The sequence below is a fragment of the Sapajus apella genome, unplaced genomic scaffold (assembly GCF_009761245.1).
Source record: "Sapajus apella isolate SASKATOON/1434 unplaced genomic scaffold, GSC_monkey_1.0 scaffold389, whole genome shotgun sequence".
Classification (NCBI taxonomy): Eukaryota; Metazoa; Chordata; class Mammalia; order Primates; family Cebidae; genus Sapajus; species Sapajus apella.
The window spans coordinates 46,650-63,502 of record NW_022437326.1 but is presented as its reverse complement, the minus strand read 5'-3'; the positions used below and the strand labels follow the sequence as shown (position 1 = coordinate 63,502).

At 45.7% G+C, this 16,853-nt stretch overlaps 1 protein-coding gene across 3 annotated transcripts in view; it reads left to right on the top strand.

The window, feature by feature from the left end:
* The window catches only part of LOC116545816 (cytochrome P450 4F3), a 13,308-nt gene extending 5,018 nt beyond the window's left edge, over positions 1-8,290 (top strand). For 2 of the 3 annotated variants that reach the window (XM_032272263.1, XM_032272265.1), the window contains 6 exons: positions 245-311; positions 499-628; positions 5,775-5,908; positions 6,003-6,067; positions 6,254-6,336; positions 6,748-8,290. In XM_032272263.1, coding sequence (XP_032128154.1) covers positions 245-311; positions 499-628; positions 5,775-5,908; positions 6,003-6,067; positions 6,254-6,336; positions 6,748-6,913 — 645 coding nt within the window. In that variant the 3' untranslated portion in view covers positions 6,914-8,290. Of the gene's footprint in view, positions 1-244; positions 312-498; positions 629-5,774; positions 5,909-6,002; positions 6,068-6,200; positions 6,337-6,747 lie in introns of all 3 variants that reach the window. The other variant, XM_032272264.1, reaches the window with a different exon arrangement.
* Positions 8,291-16,853: the final 8,563 nt, after the last annotated feature.

Sequence of the window (16,853 nt, the reverse complement as noted above, 5' to 3'; positions counted from 1 at the left end):
ATTCATGGGTCATTGAGTCTTCCCAATAGGGACCCAAGAGGAGGCAAGGAACCCAGGGAGGAAGCCCATGGGGTGGGGGCTCTGGCCATAGTGACCAGGTGGGGTCTAGGAGTGCAAGATGGACTGGGGTTTCTGGAAAGAGGATGAATCTTCAGAGATTGTCTCAATAAGATTCAAGAGCCTTCAGAGCTGGTGTGACTTTTTATGGTGGGGTGCTTGGGGGGGATTATTGCCTTCTCTCCAGGATGAAGATGGGAAGGAGTTGTCTGATGAAGACATAAGAGCAGAAGCTGACACCTTCATGTTTGAGGGTGAGGGTCCCAGTGTGGGGCTCTAGCAGGGCCGGGATCTCTCCATTCCAGGAATCTAGTGGCCGGACCCCCTCAGTCTTCCCACGCCCCCTCCCCCATCCTCCCGGAAGTCCTCAGTGTGTGGGTGCTGTCCACCTTCAGGTGCTGAAGCAGCCCAGAAACCCAATCCTGTCTTGCTGCCCCTCAGGCCATGACACCACGGCCAGTGGTCTCTCCTGGCTACTCTACCACCTTGCAAAGCACCCAGAATACCAGGAGCGCTGCAGGCAGGAGGTGCAAGAGCTTCTGAAGGACCGTGAGCCTAAAGAGATTGAATGGTGAGTGAGGGTGCTGGTGGCTGTTCCTGAGCCCCTGTCATTGGCTCTGCTCTCCAGGTGGGGAGGGGAGGAAGAGTTGATTCAGCCACTATTGCTTAGTGGGAACAGGAGCAGAGGACCACAGACAGGGCTTAATACCCACCCGACTGTTAGGGGAAAGGTTGTAAGCCCTTAGGAGTGAAAGGCCGGGCTGCTGAGAGAATTGGTGATGATATGTGAGGACAGATAACGCCACTTAGCCCATGTTCAGCAAACGAACTTCCCGTCCACTCTCTTCCTTTTCTCCCAGAAATAATATAATTTTTTCGAACATCTTCACTTCTTGAGTGTTTGCTCTTCTGTTGCCTAATTCCTACCCTCCTGTCCAGCCCCGGGATTTATAAGGCAGACCTGGGGGTAAATGTCATCTATTCTTGTCCAGAACACCTGCACCATTCATCCATCCAGTCCTCGTTCAGCAAACGCTCTAACCCTGCATTCCACCCTCACATCTGCGCACAGCATCTTTCTGTGCTCCGGAGACCTGGGAAGGACCCAACCCAGGGCTCTGTTTTCCACGTGCTCCCAGCCTGGTGGGGGAACTGTCCCTGGTCAGGACACTCGCAGCCCACATGGGCAGTGATGGGGCTTACAGTAACAGGAGCATGCATGGGGGTATAGAAAGTGTCTCAGTTGAGAGCCTGAATAATGATCAGTAGATAATTGGGTACAGTTGGGGAACAGTGCTCTAGGTCAACAAGACTGCCTCGGGTCTTCAGGGGAGGGAGAGAGAGAGAGGCAGAGAGAGAGACAGCAGAGTGGGGACAGAAAGGAGAAGGGGAGAAAGAGGGAGAGACTGAGTCATGGCGAGATGATAAAACTGGAGATGGTAGCAGGGGCTGACTGCGGAAGCTTTGGGGAAAATGTTAATGTCTTCAGTTTTAACCCAAGGGCAATGGGGAGCCAAGGGAAGTGTTTGAGCAGGAGAGGGACAGGTCAGATCTGGGTACCAGGAAGTCCTTTCTAGTGCTAGTGTGGAGGGCATACTGGAGAGGACCAGCTGTAGAATGAGGGCATGGGGGGACATTCTGAGGCCCCAGCAAGGCCAGGGCCTGGAGGAAGGAGAGGAAGCATTGGAGTGGACAGATGTCTTGGATTCAGTGTCCTCCCATCCACACCTTTGCTCAGCACAGCAGTCCTGGGAGAGGAAGAAACATTTTTATGCTTTGAAAATCAAGAATTTTTTTGCATTTTCATTTTTTGAAACACATATTTATTGATGCATAATAGAGGCACATAGTTTTGAAATACATGTGATAATCTAATATATTCATATAATTAATAAAGATCAAATCAGTGTACTTGGGATATCCATCGCCAGAAATATTCGTCTTTTCTTTATGCTAGAAACATAACATACGCAAACTACTCTGGAATGTACAGTACATACTGTATGTTATAGTGAGACCCCAGATCTATCAAGTGCTAGGTTTTATTTCTCCTATCAAACCTCATATTTGTACCCATTAATCAGCTTCTCCTCATCCCTTCCTCCCCTCTACCAGTCTACCTTCTATTTTCATGAGACCCACTTTTTCAGGTCTCGCATGTGAGTGAGAACATGTGATATGTGTCTTTCTGTGCTTGGCTTATTTACTTACCACAGTGATCCCCAGTTCCATCCATGTTGCCACAAATGACAGAATTTCAGTCTTTTTAGCGGTGGCATAATATACACACCACCTTTTCTTTATCCATTCATCAATGAATGAGAACTTAGGTTGATTCCATCATTTGGCTCTTGTGAATAGCGCCACAATAAACACAGGAGTATAGATACCTCTTCAATAGATTGATTTTCTTTCTTTGGGATAGAAATCTCTTCTCTTTCTTTTCAGTAGTGGAATTTCTCAGTTTTATGGTAGTTCTAGTTTAGTTTCTTGAGGAACCTCTGAGCTGTTCTCTACAGTGGCGGTGCTAACTTATAGTCTCACCAACAGTGTGAGAGCCCCCTGTCTCCACATCCTCACCGGCATCCATCATTGCCTGTCTTTTTGATGAAAGTCATTTTAACTGGGATGAGATGATAACTCATTGTGGTTTGGATTTGCATTTCTCTGACGATTAATGACATTGAGCATTTTTTCCCATCTACCTCTTTGCCATTTGTATGCCTTCTTTTAAGAAATGTCTATTCAGATCTTTTGACCATTTTTAAATCAGATTTTTTTTCCTATTGACTTGTCAGAGCTGCTTATGTATTCTGGCTATTATCCGCTTGTCAGATGGGTAATTTGCGAATGTTTTCTGCCATTCTGTGGGTTGATTCTTCACTTTCTTGACTGTTCCCTTTGCTGTGCAGAAGCTTTTTCACTTGATATAATTTCACTTCTCTATTGCCTGTGCTTTTAAGGTTTTTCACAGAAAACCTTTGCCCTGACCCATGTCCCAGAGTATAAAACCAAGATTTCAAGCAAAATTATGCGAGTGGTTAAAAGCAAAGGCCCAGAACACTTAATGATAAAAATGAGCTTCCTTATTAAGCTCCACCTTAGCGGTGACTATGGGCAACAGTTTCCTGTGTATTCTTCCAGGAAATGGCTATCCCGATGCCCACATTTATATGAGCCCATACTGTGATATTTATTTATATGAACACGCACTGCGCTTTTCCTTGTAAATGAAAGTACATAAAATAGACACAGGTCAGTACATTATCTCTGAGATCCTTTGCTTTTCTTAAAATATAAATTTTGAAAAATGAGTTTGCTTTTAAATGTGTTATTTATCTTTAATTGACAAGTTTTAATTATATATGTATTAGAGGTACAGTATGATGTTATGATGCATGTATACAACCTGAAATTATTAAATCAAGGTAATGAACAAATCCATCACTTCATATATTTATCCTCTTTGTGTTGAGAACCTTTGAAATGTACTCTCTCAGCAATTTCAACTAATACAATACATTGTTCACTAAAGGCGCCACGCTGTGCAGCAGGTCTCAAAAACGTATCCGTCTTGTCTAACTGAAGCTTCTGCCCTTTGACCAGCATCTCACCCTTCCCTGTCCCTCCCCTAGCCCTGGCCTCTGGTAACCACCATTCTACTCCTATTTCTATGAGCTCGACTATTTTAGGTCCCAAGATAAGTAAGATCACGTGTGTTTGTCTTTCCGCACCTGGATTACTCCACTTAGCGTAAGTTCCTCCAGGTTCTTCCGTGTTGTGGCAAATGAGACAATTTTATCTTTTTAAAAGGCTAAATGGTATTCCATTGTGTGTTTATATATGTCATATGGAAAAAGAGCATTAAATTCCAAAACCAATGATAAAAGAGAGTTCTTCTTGCACCAAATGAGACATTACAGATAAGACTGGGGTTTTCCTTGACAATCCTGCCACCCCACCCAATCCTCTCTCATTCTCCAAAGGTGTCTCTAAGCCATAAATTTATCTATGTATGTATGTATGTATCTATCTATCTATCTATCTATCTATCTATCATCTCTATCACCTATGATGATACATATGATTATGTATCTTTCATCTATTATCTATTTATCTACTATTATCTATGTTTCTATGTCTACCTATTATCTATGTGTTTATGTATCTATGTATCTTTATATCTCTCTATATCAGCTATCTATCATCTTTCAATCAATCAATCACCTATCTCTGCATCATTTATGAATCACTCATTTTTATAAATATATTTCCATATATTTTCTGGTCTTTTACATGTACATATGTATATGCTTGTAACTTTTTTTCACTCAACAGGGTGCCTTAATGCTGTCTTTTTCTGAGTGCTGTATATTTTATTCCATATTTTATTCAGCTCATTTCTACATTGAAGAGGACATTAAATGTTTTCAATTATAGTAGATATTTACAATTTGCCTTCCAGAGTGTCTGTACTGATTTACCTGCTAGCCTGTGGTATGTGATGAGATTAATGATCCCTATGTCCTCCTTTTGTTTAGCTGTGTAGTATTCCATTGTGTGGGTGTTTACCTAAACATTTTTCCACTAATGTATATTTGTCTTGTCCCCAAATTTTTGCTAAACTGGACACAATGCAGTCAGCCTGTGTGTACAGTGAATCATTCCTTACATGTATAAGCATCTCTGCAGGACAAATTTCCTGAAGTGCAATTGCTGAATCTAAGACCATTTGCACTGTACAATTTTTTTTTTAGACAGAATTTCACTCTTGTTGCCCAGGCTGGAGTGCAATGGCATGAGCTCAGCTTACTGCAGACTTCACCTCCCAGGTTCAAGTGATTCTCCCGCCTCAGCCTCCCGAGCAGCTGGGATTACGGGCACCCACCATCATGCCCAGCTAATTTTTTGTATTTTTTTTTAGTAAAGATGGGGTTTCACCATGTTGCCCAGGCTGGTCTTGAACTCCTGACCTCAGGCAATCTGTCTGCCTCAGCCTCCCAAAGTGCTGAGTTTACAGGCATGAGCCACCGTACAAGACGATTGCAAATCCTTTACTATTAGCTGAGTTTTATGGCAAAACTTTCCCATAACTTTGCTGATAGTACTATTGCATTATTGAATTTTAAATCTTGGCCAATCTTCATATTTCTTCTTTTGATGGATATTTTAAAAAACAAGAGCGAGGCTGAACATCTCTTGTACATGTTGATGTTATTTGCTTTCTTTTTACGGAGCTGGTTTTCTTACTATTTTTGCTCTTTTTCTTTGGATTCTTGAAAAGCATTTACTTTTAAGAATGTGTATTAAAATTAATCTTTTTTTCTGTCCTATGTTGCAAGATATTGCCTCTTAATTTTTGGAGGGCACTTTGGATTAATTTCTATGAAGTTAAATTGGTCCACATTTTTCTTTCACAACTGTAAAATCCATGCATTTCCCAGGATTTTGTTTGGGGGACGTGGGGACCCCTTCACCAAATGTGAAGTTTTTACTTACTCTCATGTCTCTTTCTGAGCTCTCCCTTCTGCTCCATGGGTCTATTTTCTTGTTTTTGCAATATTGTCACACTGTTTTTATCATTCCTGTGACTTTGTAACAATTCTTTTAAAAAGTTAAAAAGAAAAGAAAAGAAAAGGTCTCACTTGCACACAGAGAAGCTGTAGAATTGTGTCTTTGCTCCCTCGATAATGACTGGGGCTGGGGTGTTTCCTTAGGGATGACCTGGCGCAGCTGCCCTTCCTGACCATGTGCGTGAAGGAGAGCCTGCGGCTGCATCCCCCAGTCCCTGCCGTCTCCCGCCACTGCACCCAAGACATTGCTCTGCCAGACGGCCGGGTGATCCCCAAAGGTGCGCACAGCCTCGGGGGAAGGAGACTCCTGGGTAGGAAGACGGGCCCCTCAGGCAGGGGGGCCTTGTCCCAACTGCCCCTTCTCTCCCACAGGCGTTATCTGCCTCATCAGTGTTTTCGGAACCCATCACAACCCAGCTGTGTGGCCGGACCCCGAGGTGCTCCCCGCTCCCTCCCCCCTCCCTCTGTTTTTGTCCATTTCAAGGCTCCTAGAGGAGGGGGCAGGGTTTTGATCAGGAGAATCCAACATCACCTCCTTCCAAGACACACACAACTGACTGTCTCCCCAAGGCTGGCGGTCCTGGGAGACCCCACCCAGCAAGCCTCCTTGGTCTCACCTCCAGGTCTACGACCCCTTCCGCTTCGACCCGGAGAACAGCAAGGAGAGGTCACCTCTGGCTTTTATTCCCTTCTCGGCAGGGCCCAGGTAAGGGCGGCCTGTGTCTGAGGCGGGGACAGGGTGATGGGTACGGGGGTCTGGGCATGACAGTGGGGAAAAGGAGGACATTGTAGATGGTCCGAGTTCCAGCTCTCCTTCCCTCCCCTCCTCTGGAGTTTACGGGAAGAGGTCCACAGAATAGGGTTGGGTTGGTGCTAGAAGGGTCCCTGGTGTGCTCAGGGCACTCTCATACCCAATCCTTGGTCTAGGCTGTGGGCTGGATCTGGGCTAGGACCGCAGGATATGCAAGCCCACATGGGACTCCAGGCACGGATGCCCACTTTCTCTGTCCCTCAGGCTGACCTGGTCGGGGCTGGGTGTCCCAGCCCAGGTTCCCAGCTTGATGGGGCCAGGATGGGGTTCTTGGTTGCAGTGTGAGTTCCCACCTCCCTCCCCTAGGAACTGCATCGGGCAGGCATTCGCGATGGCGGAGATGAAGGTGGTGCTGGCGCTCACGCTGCTGCGCTTCCGCGTCCTGCTGGACCACACCGAGCCCCTCAGGAAGCCGGAGCTGGTCATGCGTGCGGAGGGCGGACTTTGGCTGCGTGTGGAGCCCCGGCGCTGAGGTCTGCAGAGACCTACTCTACCCCTCCTGAAATGACCCCTGATTCATCAAAAGTGAGGCATAGAATTACCACATGACTCTATTCTGCTGTAAAGCTTTCCGTCCTAGATATATACTCAAAATAATTGAGAAAGGTGTTCAAACAAAAAGACGCTTGTGCATGAATGTTCATGGCAGCCCTATTCCCAGTAGCCAAGCGATGAAAGCAACCCCAATGTATATATTACCAGATGAAAGCATAAACAAAGTGTGGCCCATCCATACAATGGAATATTACACAGCCATAAAAAGGAATGAAGCACAGATCCATACTCTGTGGTGAACCTTGAATACATGATACTGAATGAAAGACATCGGATGCAAAAGGTCACATAGTGTATGATTCTTTTATCTAAAATTTCCAGAACAGGCCAATGTGAAGAGATGTAAAGCAGATTGATGGCTTTCAGGAGCTGTGGGGAGGTGGGACTGAGGAGGACCTGCTAATCAGGACAGGATTTCCTCCTGGGATGGTAAAAATTCTCCAGACCCAGATAGTGACCAAAGGAGCATGACATTGTGAGTGCACTAAATGCTATTGAACTGGACACTTTGAAATGGTTGAAATGGTGAATTTTATCTTATGTGAATTCTACCTAAAAATGGTGTAATAACTCATATATATTTTTTCATCTGGATTATTCACACAGGAATATGTTGTGAGCATCTTTCCATGACATTAAATCATCTTAGGAAACATTATTTTGTGTTTTTTTTAATGTGCATGTTAAGCATTCAAATCAGTCTTAAATTTTTAAAAAGACATAATGTTAGAAAATAATTTAAAAAGGTTTTGCCTCCGTGTGTAAGAATTGTTTCCATGCACATTAATGGCTTGATATATTATTAGTTACAAATCGAGTTGTTCTTCATCAAAGGACTTTTGGGGTGGAGATTTTATTTTTATAGCTATAATAGATGCACAAATATTCCTATAAGATACAGGTGTGGTTAGAGACTTTTCTAGAACAGGTATGCCCTACAAACTCCACGGACACTGACTGTTTTGGTCCTATTAACAAGTAGACCACTGAAAAGGGAGAAGGTGACATTTTAGCTTCCCCAGGTAAATGTTATTTTCATGTTCACACTCATCTTATGGAGTGGAAGTTAACTCTCTTGCTCAAGGTCACTCAGTGAGTGGCAGAGTGGGGATAAATCTGGTCCATTTGGCATGAGAGGTCATGCCTTATCCTACCACAGAAGTGATTTTCAGAGTGAGTCTTAGCCCTAGGCCCATGAGATCAACTGGGAGCCACTCCAGAGTGAGTAGATGAGACTTTGACAGGGGTGCCTAAATTTTTAAATGTAATACCGTTGACAGGAAATACATTCACTCATGCAAAAAGTTAAATGCACAGTGACAGTATTGGTGAAGTGTTGGTGCTACACATATCCTTCCTCTGCCCGGTTTCTCCCTCTTTCTAAAGGTAAACACTTTTACTCTTTGGGTACCCTTTCTAGCCTGGCGACAGAGTGAGATTCGGTCTCAAAAAAGCAAAAAACAAAACCCATACTGTTTCCAAAGCATCTGCGTTGTGTTTAATTTCCATAAGTAATGTATGAGAATTCTAGGTCCTCTAAATAATTAGCAGCGCTTAGTAGTGTCAGTTTTGCTTCCAGCCTTCCTTATGGATGTGCTGTGGCATATCCCTGAGATTTTAATTTGCATTTCCCAATGACTAATGGCATTGAAACATTCGTGCCTTCATGTACCTATTTGACATGCCTATATTTTCTTTGGTGAAGTGTCTGTTCAAATAATCTGCCTGTTAATTTTTCCTTGGGTTGTTTGCCTTCTTATTGTTGGAGTTTGAGTGTTCTTTATAGATTTTGTGCACAAGTCAGATGTGTGATTTACAAGTATTTGTCAGATGTGTGATTTACATGTCTTTTTCCTAGACTCTGAAGTTTCTTTCCTAGAGAAAACATTTTGAATTGTTTTGAGGTAATACTTACCAATTTTACTTTTTTATGAATTATGTTTACACTGCCATATATAGGAACTCTTTGCTTAACTGGAGTTTATGGAGATTTTTCTCCTACATTTTCTTTTAAAACTTTTATAGTTTTAGATTTTACATGTAATTCTATAATCAAAATTTATTTAGTTAAATTTTGTATGGGGTGTGAACTATGGTTTGACTGTTTTTTTTTAAAAAAATAGATATCCAATTGTTCCATACAATTTTTTTGGAAAGAGTATCCTTTTTGCATTAACTTGCCTTGCAGGTTTGTAGATCACTCAATTGTTTAAATTTGGGTGCATATATTTCTGGATTTTCTATTCTGTTTCATGCTGGCCCATTACCACACTGCCCTGGTCACTGTAGCATTACAGTATGTCCAGTAGCCCTGGTCACTGTAGCATTACAGTATGTACATATTCCTATAAAGGAATAATGGGAATCCTTCAACTATATTGTTTTCCAAATAATTTTTGGCTATTCTGCATCCTTTGTGTTTTTATGAAAATTTTATGATCAGTGTGTCTATTTCTACAAATAGTCCTGATAGGATTTTAATTGAGATTTCTGTGAATCTATAGATCAATCTGAGGAGACTTAACAATGATATTGATTCTTCCAGTTCATGAACATAGTATACCCTGCCTTTATTTTCTTCTTGGATTTCTTTCTTTCTTTCTTTCTTTTTTTTTTTTGAGACAGAGTTTCACTCTTGTTACCCAGGCTGGAGTGCAATGGCACGATCTTGGCTCACCGCAGCCTCCACCGACTACAGGCATGTGCCACCATACCCAGCTAATTTTTGTATTTTTAGTAGAAACGGGGTTTCACCATGTTGACCAGGATGGTCTTTAACTCCTGACCTCAGGTGATCCACCCACCTCAGCCTCCCAAAGTGCTAGGATTACGGGTGTGAGCCACTGTGCCCAGCCATCACTGAGAGACTCTAATGGTCCACATGAGGCTATGTTCTTGCTCCTGTGTTCCTGTCTTTAATCTATCATTAAGTAATAATGGCACACACATGCTTAGGGCTGACCATGTGTCTGGGAGCATTGTTGTAAACACTTTACTCATTTTTTTTTTCTTTTGAGATGGAGTCTCGCTCTGTTGCCCAGGCTGGAGTGCAGTGGCATGATCTCAGCTCACTGCAACCTCCACCTCCAGGGTTCAAGCTATTCTCCTGCCTCAGCCTTCTGAGTAGCTGGGACGACAGACATATGCCGCCATGCCTGGCTAATTTTTTGTATTTTAGTAGAGATGGGGTTTCACTGTGTTGCCCAGGCTCCTGAGCTCAGGCAATCTATCTGCCTCTGCCTCCCAAAGTGCTAGAATTACAAACGTAAGCCACGGTGCCTGGCCAACACTTTGCTCATTTTAACTCACTTAATTTTCATGATAACCTTGTTATTACCCCCAGTTTTCAGGTGAGAAGACTGAGACATAGAGAGGTAAAGAGACTGGCTCAAATTCCCATCGCTGGTTGAGAGCTGAACCATGCAGCCTGCACCTGGAGTCCCTGTTCTTCACCAGGCTGCTGTCAGAGCCACCATCAGAGCCCCCACTCCTGTCCCAGGTCTGACCCTTGCAGTGCAGGCAGCACATTCTGGAGAAATCATGCCCTTAGGAGCATCCCTGAGTAATGACTGTTGGGTATCAGTAGATAAGTAACCCAGCTCCCTCCCTGTGGATGGGATGACTCCCAGCTACTCGGGAGGCTGAGACATGAGAATTGCTTGAATCTGGGAGGTGGAGGTTGCAGTGAGCCAAGATCGCACCGTTGCACTCCAACATGGGTGACAGAGCAAGAGTCCATCTCAAAAAACAAACAAACAAACAAACAAAAAAACAGAATCCCATCCTTTTTGCCCCTTTTCAGCGATGTTCTTGAGGTCTCCTTTCTTGGTTTTGAAGTGGTTCATTTTTCTGGGGTAATACCCGAGGTTCGTTGCCCCATGCCAAGGAAATCAAGGACATGGACACACACATGGAGTGAGTTTAAGAGCGGAGGTTTAATAGGAAAAAGAAAGACAAAAGGAGAACAGTGCTGTCTCCCGTGAGAGAGGGAGCACCGGAATGGAAATTCCTGCTCGCCCTGGAGTGCCAGTGCAGGGGATTTTATATACTGGCTTGAGGAGGAGGTGTCTGATTTACATAGGGCCCCAAAATTGATTGGACCAGGTGTGACCTTTACAAAGCACCGGACGAAGCTGGCTGCCCCATTCTAATCTGTTATGCAAATGGACTTTCCACTTGGCCTGCACCATGTTGTCTGCTCCCTACTGGGCATGTGGTTGTCGAGGGAAAGGGAGGATGGAGCCACCATGTTGGACATGCCTAGTCTCCAGGTTGCCCCTTTCCTGTTGGCACAGCTGCCAGTATTCACCCTTGCAAGCTTCAAGCCTGCCTATGTCTGTCGCTTGATTTCACAGGCTGCTCTTTGTCAGAAAAGAAAATGATTTGGGGACAGCTTTTCATTAAAAGGAAAACCTTACCCTCACTCGCTGCCTAAATAATTTCTTCTCAACTCCTACATCAGTTTGGGATAAGAAACACCCTTTCCCCTCCACAGGGATGGTCTCTGCAGCATTTATTGAACAGGGAGTCCTTTCTCCATTGCTTGTTTTTGTCAGGTTTGTCAAAGGTCAGATAGTAGTAGTGTGCTAGCCTAGAGCCAGAACCTGAGCAACACCATTTTATAAAATGCAAAACTGTTTTTAAAATAAGTTGCAACGGCTGCCCCATTCTCCTCACAATAACTGCTGGCCTTGGCTTCTGTAAATAGAACTGCTAGTTTGTTCTGCAAACTATGTAAAACTGGTTACCTTTTCTTTCTTTTTTTTTTCCCCCATTTATTTATTTTATTGCATTTTAGGTTTTGGGGTACATGTGAAGAACATGCAAGATTGTTGCATAGGTACACACGTGGCAGTGTGATTTGCTGCCTTCCCCCCCATCACCTACATCTGGCATCCCTCCCCTTGCTATCTCTCCCCAGCTCCCCACCCCACACCGTCCCTCCCCTATTTCCCCCCAACTGACCCCAGTGTGTACTGCTCCCCTCCCTGTGTCCATGTGTTCTCATTGTTCACACCCGCGGGCAGAAGATCAAACACCGCATGTTCTCACCTTTTCTTATCAGTAATTGCCAGAATTGCTAGCCTTTGCTTACCAGTAATAACCAAAATAAGCAGCCCAAGCTAATTCCATCCTGGCTCCTGTGACTTGTAATAAGTAACTAAGATCTGTGACCTCTATCACTACCCAGACAATGTGTAAACAAATGTTTATCTTGACTTCTGTAAACCACTTAAGTAACAAGTGGAATGGCAAAAGTCCCCTGGCCCTTGGAATGTCTGGAGACCCCCACCCTCATCTCTGCCCAGGAGGTAATTTACAGAATCCACTAGCCCTCGGAATGTCTGAAGCCTTTTTCATCCCCATCCCCGGTCCTCACCCCCACTCCCAAGGTGGTTTTTCGGGTATAAAAAGTCTTGGCACCCTCCTTTCAAGGCCACAGTTTGGAGAGACGTGAGTCCTCTGTGGTCGCCGGCATAATAAATGACCCTGCAATAAGGCATACTTTTTTTTTTTTTTTGAGACGGAGTTTCGCTCTTGTTACCCAGGCTGAAGTGCAATGGCGCGATCTCGGCTCACCGCAACCTCTGCCTCCTGGGTTCAGGCAATTCTCCTGCCTCAGCCTCCTGAGTAGCTGGGATTACAGGCACACACCACCATGCCCAGCTAATTTTTTGTATTTTTAGTAGAGACGGGGTTTCACCATGCTGACCAGGATGGTCTCGATCTCTTGACCTCGTGATCCACCCGCCTCGGCCTCCCAAAGTGCTGGGATTACAGGCTTGAGCCACCGCGCCCGGCCAATAAGGCATACTTTTGTCTTGGTGCTTTCTACGCTTGGTCCAGTATAACAGTAGGTGTGTGGTCTTGTTTCTGGGCTCTCTATTCTATTCCATTGGTCTGTGTGTCTGCTCTTTTACAAGTGCCATGCTGTTTTGGTTACTGTAGCCCTGTGGTGTAGTTCAAAGTCTGGTAGGCTGATGCCTCCAGCTTTGCTCTCTTTGCTTAGGATTACCTTGGCCATTTGGGCTCTTTTTTGGTCCCACATGAATTTTAAACTAGTTTTTTTCTAGTTCTGTGAAGAATGTCAATGGTAGTTTAATGGGAATGGCACTGAATTACAAATTGCTTTGGGCAGTATGGCTGGGCCAGATTTCATCACCACTGTGGATTGGCAGGACACCTGGTTCCTGCTTTCTCCTGGACCCTGAGGGAAATTGTCCTATGTCTTTGCTTTTCTCAGCAGGAATGAAGAAAGAAGCAGAAAGGGACACACTTTTCAGGCCATCTGATTGCCCCTCCGGGAACTGGGTTTTTATACTCCTGGCGTGGCTTCAGGGGCTGGTTCCTACCCAGGGCCATCTTTCATGTCACTTAGCTTTCTGCTCCAAGGTGACCTCTGGGGGAGTCCCTGCGGGATCACCGTGTTCAGAAGCGCCCCCTCCCTCCCTTTCTAGCTCACCTCGGTGTGGCAATGTGGCTCTATGGCAACATCTTGTCATATGTATATTTACACCTGGGTCCTGGTTACACCTGGAGTATGTTTACACCTGGAATCATATGCAGATGGTCATGTCTGGAGCTCAGCTGTGGCTAAGAGTATTTAGGTCATGTGGGGTCTGCCTGGTTCTTTTCTGAGATGCTGTTTGAGATGGTCTTTTTCTCTTGCTGGTCACACCTGGGCCATGTTTGGAATGAGCCCAACGTCTGGGATTCAGGGTCCCTTTATAAATGTTCTAAGACATTATTTGAGTATTGTCTGAGACAGGCTTTAGGGTACATTTAAGTCATGCCTGAGGAATATCTGGGACTAGACCTGGGCCACATCTGGGCCCTTAAAGGGACCATATTTAAATCCTATCTGGGGCCTGCCAATGGGACATGCTGAGGTCATTTTAGATGGTCTCAAGTCCTTGTTAGAGCATATTGTATAATGCTGGGTCTTGTTATGTGTTTTGTGGCCATGTCAGGACATGTTAAGACATATTGGAGCCATGTCACAAGTTCCAGGTTTATGTCAGGAGATGGTAGACAGTGCCAGGAGGGCTAGGTCCCTGTAAAGGAATTCTGTAGTGTCGAGCTATGCTCAGGTGTTGCAGAACATGTTAGACTAAGTTGGAGCCACGTCAAGTTGTACTCAAGTATGCTGTGCCGTGTTCCGCTGTCATTGCTGTACGGCGCTACCACAGCCTGGTCTACTCTCCTCTCTTCTCCCCCATCCTTTCTTCTTTCTCTGCCTTTGGCTCCCTTCCTGCTATGTGGGGGTCTGAGGGGAGAAGTGGAAACCTCTGGCTGGGAGCCTCCCCACACACACCCAAAGTCCCTCCTTTACCGCCTCCATGGCCCCTGATTGTCCTCATTCATGTCAGCCGCCATTGTACCAAAGGGCAAGGTCTTCTACAGCTTCCTAAAGCCCTGGCTGGGGGAGTATCTGCAGGTGGGAACAGAGTTGGGAAAAACGTTGGGGGGTCAGGGGAGGGAGATGCCCTTGCCCAGGACCCTTGGCTGCCCTGCCAGGTGACGGACTCCTGCTGAGTGCTGCTCACAAGTGGAGCCGCCACCATCAGATGCTGACGCCCACCTTCTATTTCAACATCCTGAAGCCCTGTATACAAATTTTCAGGCCGGGCGTGCTGGTTCACACCTGTAATCCCAGCACTTTGGGAGGCCAAGGTGGGTGGATCACCTGAGGTCAGGAGTTCGAGACCAGCCTGCCCAACATGGTGAAACCCCGTCTCTACTAAAAAGACAAAAATTAGCTGGGTGTGGTGGCAGGCGTCTGTAATCTCACATACTTGGGAGGGTGGGGCAGGAGAATTGCTGGAACCCAGAAGGCAGAGATTGCAGTGAGCCGAGATCGTGCCATTGCACTCCAGTCCGGGGGAAAGGCAACAGCACGGTGTTGGTGACTGTTTCTTAGCTCCACGACTCATGTTGGCAACGTCGATGGCTCTGCTCCGCAGGTGGCGGGGGGAGGTGTTCTGCCACCACTGCTTAGTTGGAAGGAACGGAGGACAACATGCAGGGTATAATACCAGTCTGGCTATCAGGGGAAAAGTTGCAGGCTGTTTGGACAGAGAAGATCTGCCCTGCTGAGAGAATTGGTGACAGTGTGTGAGGGGAGATGATGCCACTTAACACATGTTTAGTAAATGAACTTCCCCCAAGCTCCCTTCTTGTTATCCCTGAAATGTCATTTTGCAGTCATCGTCTGTTTTAGTTATTATGACAACCTTGTGAAATGGTACTGCGGAAACGCCCATTTACAGACGTGAAGGCGCACAGCCCAGTGGTGAGGGGGGCACAATGTGAGGCTGGCTGGGTGATCTGGGTGCACGGCCTAGCTCCACCAGCTGTGTAACTGTGGGTAGTCACTTAAATATTTTCCAGACTTGATTTCTCATTTGTAAAATGATAAAATGGTCAATATACTTACAAGACTTAAAACAGGCTCCACGACTCATGTTGGCAATGTCGATGGCCGCCATTCCTGCTCCAGGCTGCCTGCCCATCCCAGGCACACAGGAGGTCTGCAGTGAGCTGAGCCATGCTAGCCACCGGAGGAGCTTTCTTCTGTGTCCCTAGGACCCTGCCTGTTCATCAAGCTCTGGTTTTGCTCCCTGAGCCTAACAGGGATGGAACCGCCAGCAGGTGAGGTCTGTCCTTGCAGAGGGTGTGGGGATTTTGGCGGACACCCAACCTCACTGAGGCTGTAGGGCCAGCAGCCTGAATTCCCTGGCTGATTGAGCTGGCAGTGATAGTAGGGTGGGGGAGGACTAGGGGCTCACCAAAACCTGGCCAGTGTCAGAAGCACTGTCTTCCCCACCGTCCTGCTCAGCAGCTCTGCTAGGAGCCCCATCCTTCAAGACCCCCCTCTCCCAAGTCCACCCCACAGGGCAATTCTGGACAGGATCCAAGGAGGGCCAGGAGGGGAGCCCTGGCTCTGTTGGACGGAGCATCCTGGGTGTGGGAGGAGAAGCCAGGTGCTGATCCAATGGCCTCCAGATATTTCTCCTCTGGGCCACATTACCTGAGATTCTTTCATTATAAATGTCCCAGTATTAATACGGCATTGACCCTAATGAATAGGGGTAAGGCAGCATGGCAAAGGAAAATGATTTGGACTTGAGGCTCTTACGGACCTGAGTTGCTGCAAGCTCTGCAACTTGGGCTAGAGGCTTGCCCACTCTGAGACTCAGTTTGCTTTCAGGTTAAATGGACATCTTCCCTCCTCTGGATGCCATCACTCCGGTCTCTTCAACAATCCCCAGGGTTCTGGCCTAGAGAGCTGATGAGAGGGTGCTGGGACAGCTTTGGGCATTGTGATGCAGGTGAGCATCTGTTACAAGCAGGTGCAGTTTACGTACAGCACCTGGCACACAGTAGGTGCACTTTATGTAAAGCACCTGGCACATAGTAGGTGCACTTTATGTAGAACACCTGGCACACTGGCACATAGTAGGTGCACTTTATGTAGAACACCTGGCACACAGTAGGTGTATTTTATGTGGAGTGCCTATCGCATAGTAGGTACACTTTATGTGACATACCTGGCACACAGTAGGTACTCTTCATGTAGCATATTTGGCACACTTTAAATAGTGTACCTGGCACATAATATGTGTGCTTTATGTGAAGTATGCTGCCAGAGTAGTTTTGCTTTATGTAGAGCGCTCAACACACAGGAGAAGCATCTTATGTAGAACATCTGGCACACAGTAGGTGTGCTTTATTTAGAGCACCTGGCACACAGCAGGTATGGCTTATATAAAGGGCCAGGGACTCAAGATACAGGATTTGTGAAAGGCAATCAGCATACAGTGGACACTCTTTATCTGGAGCACCTGGCACACAGT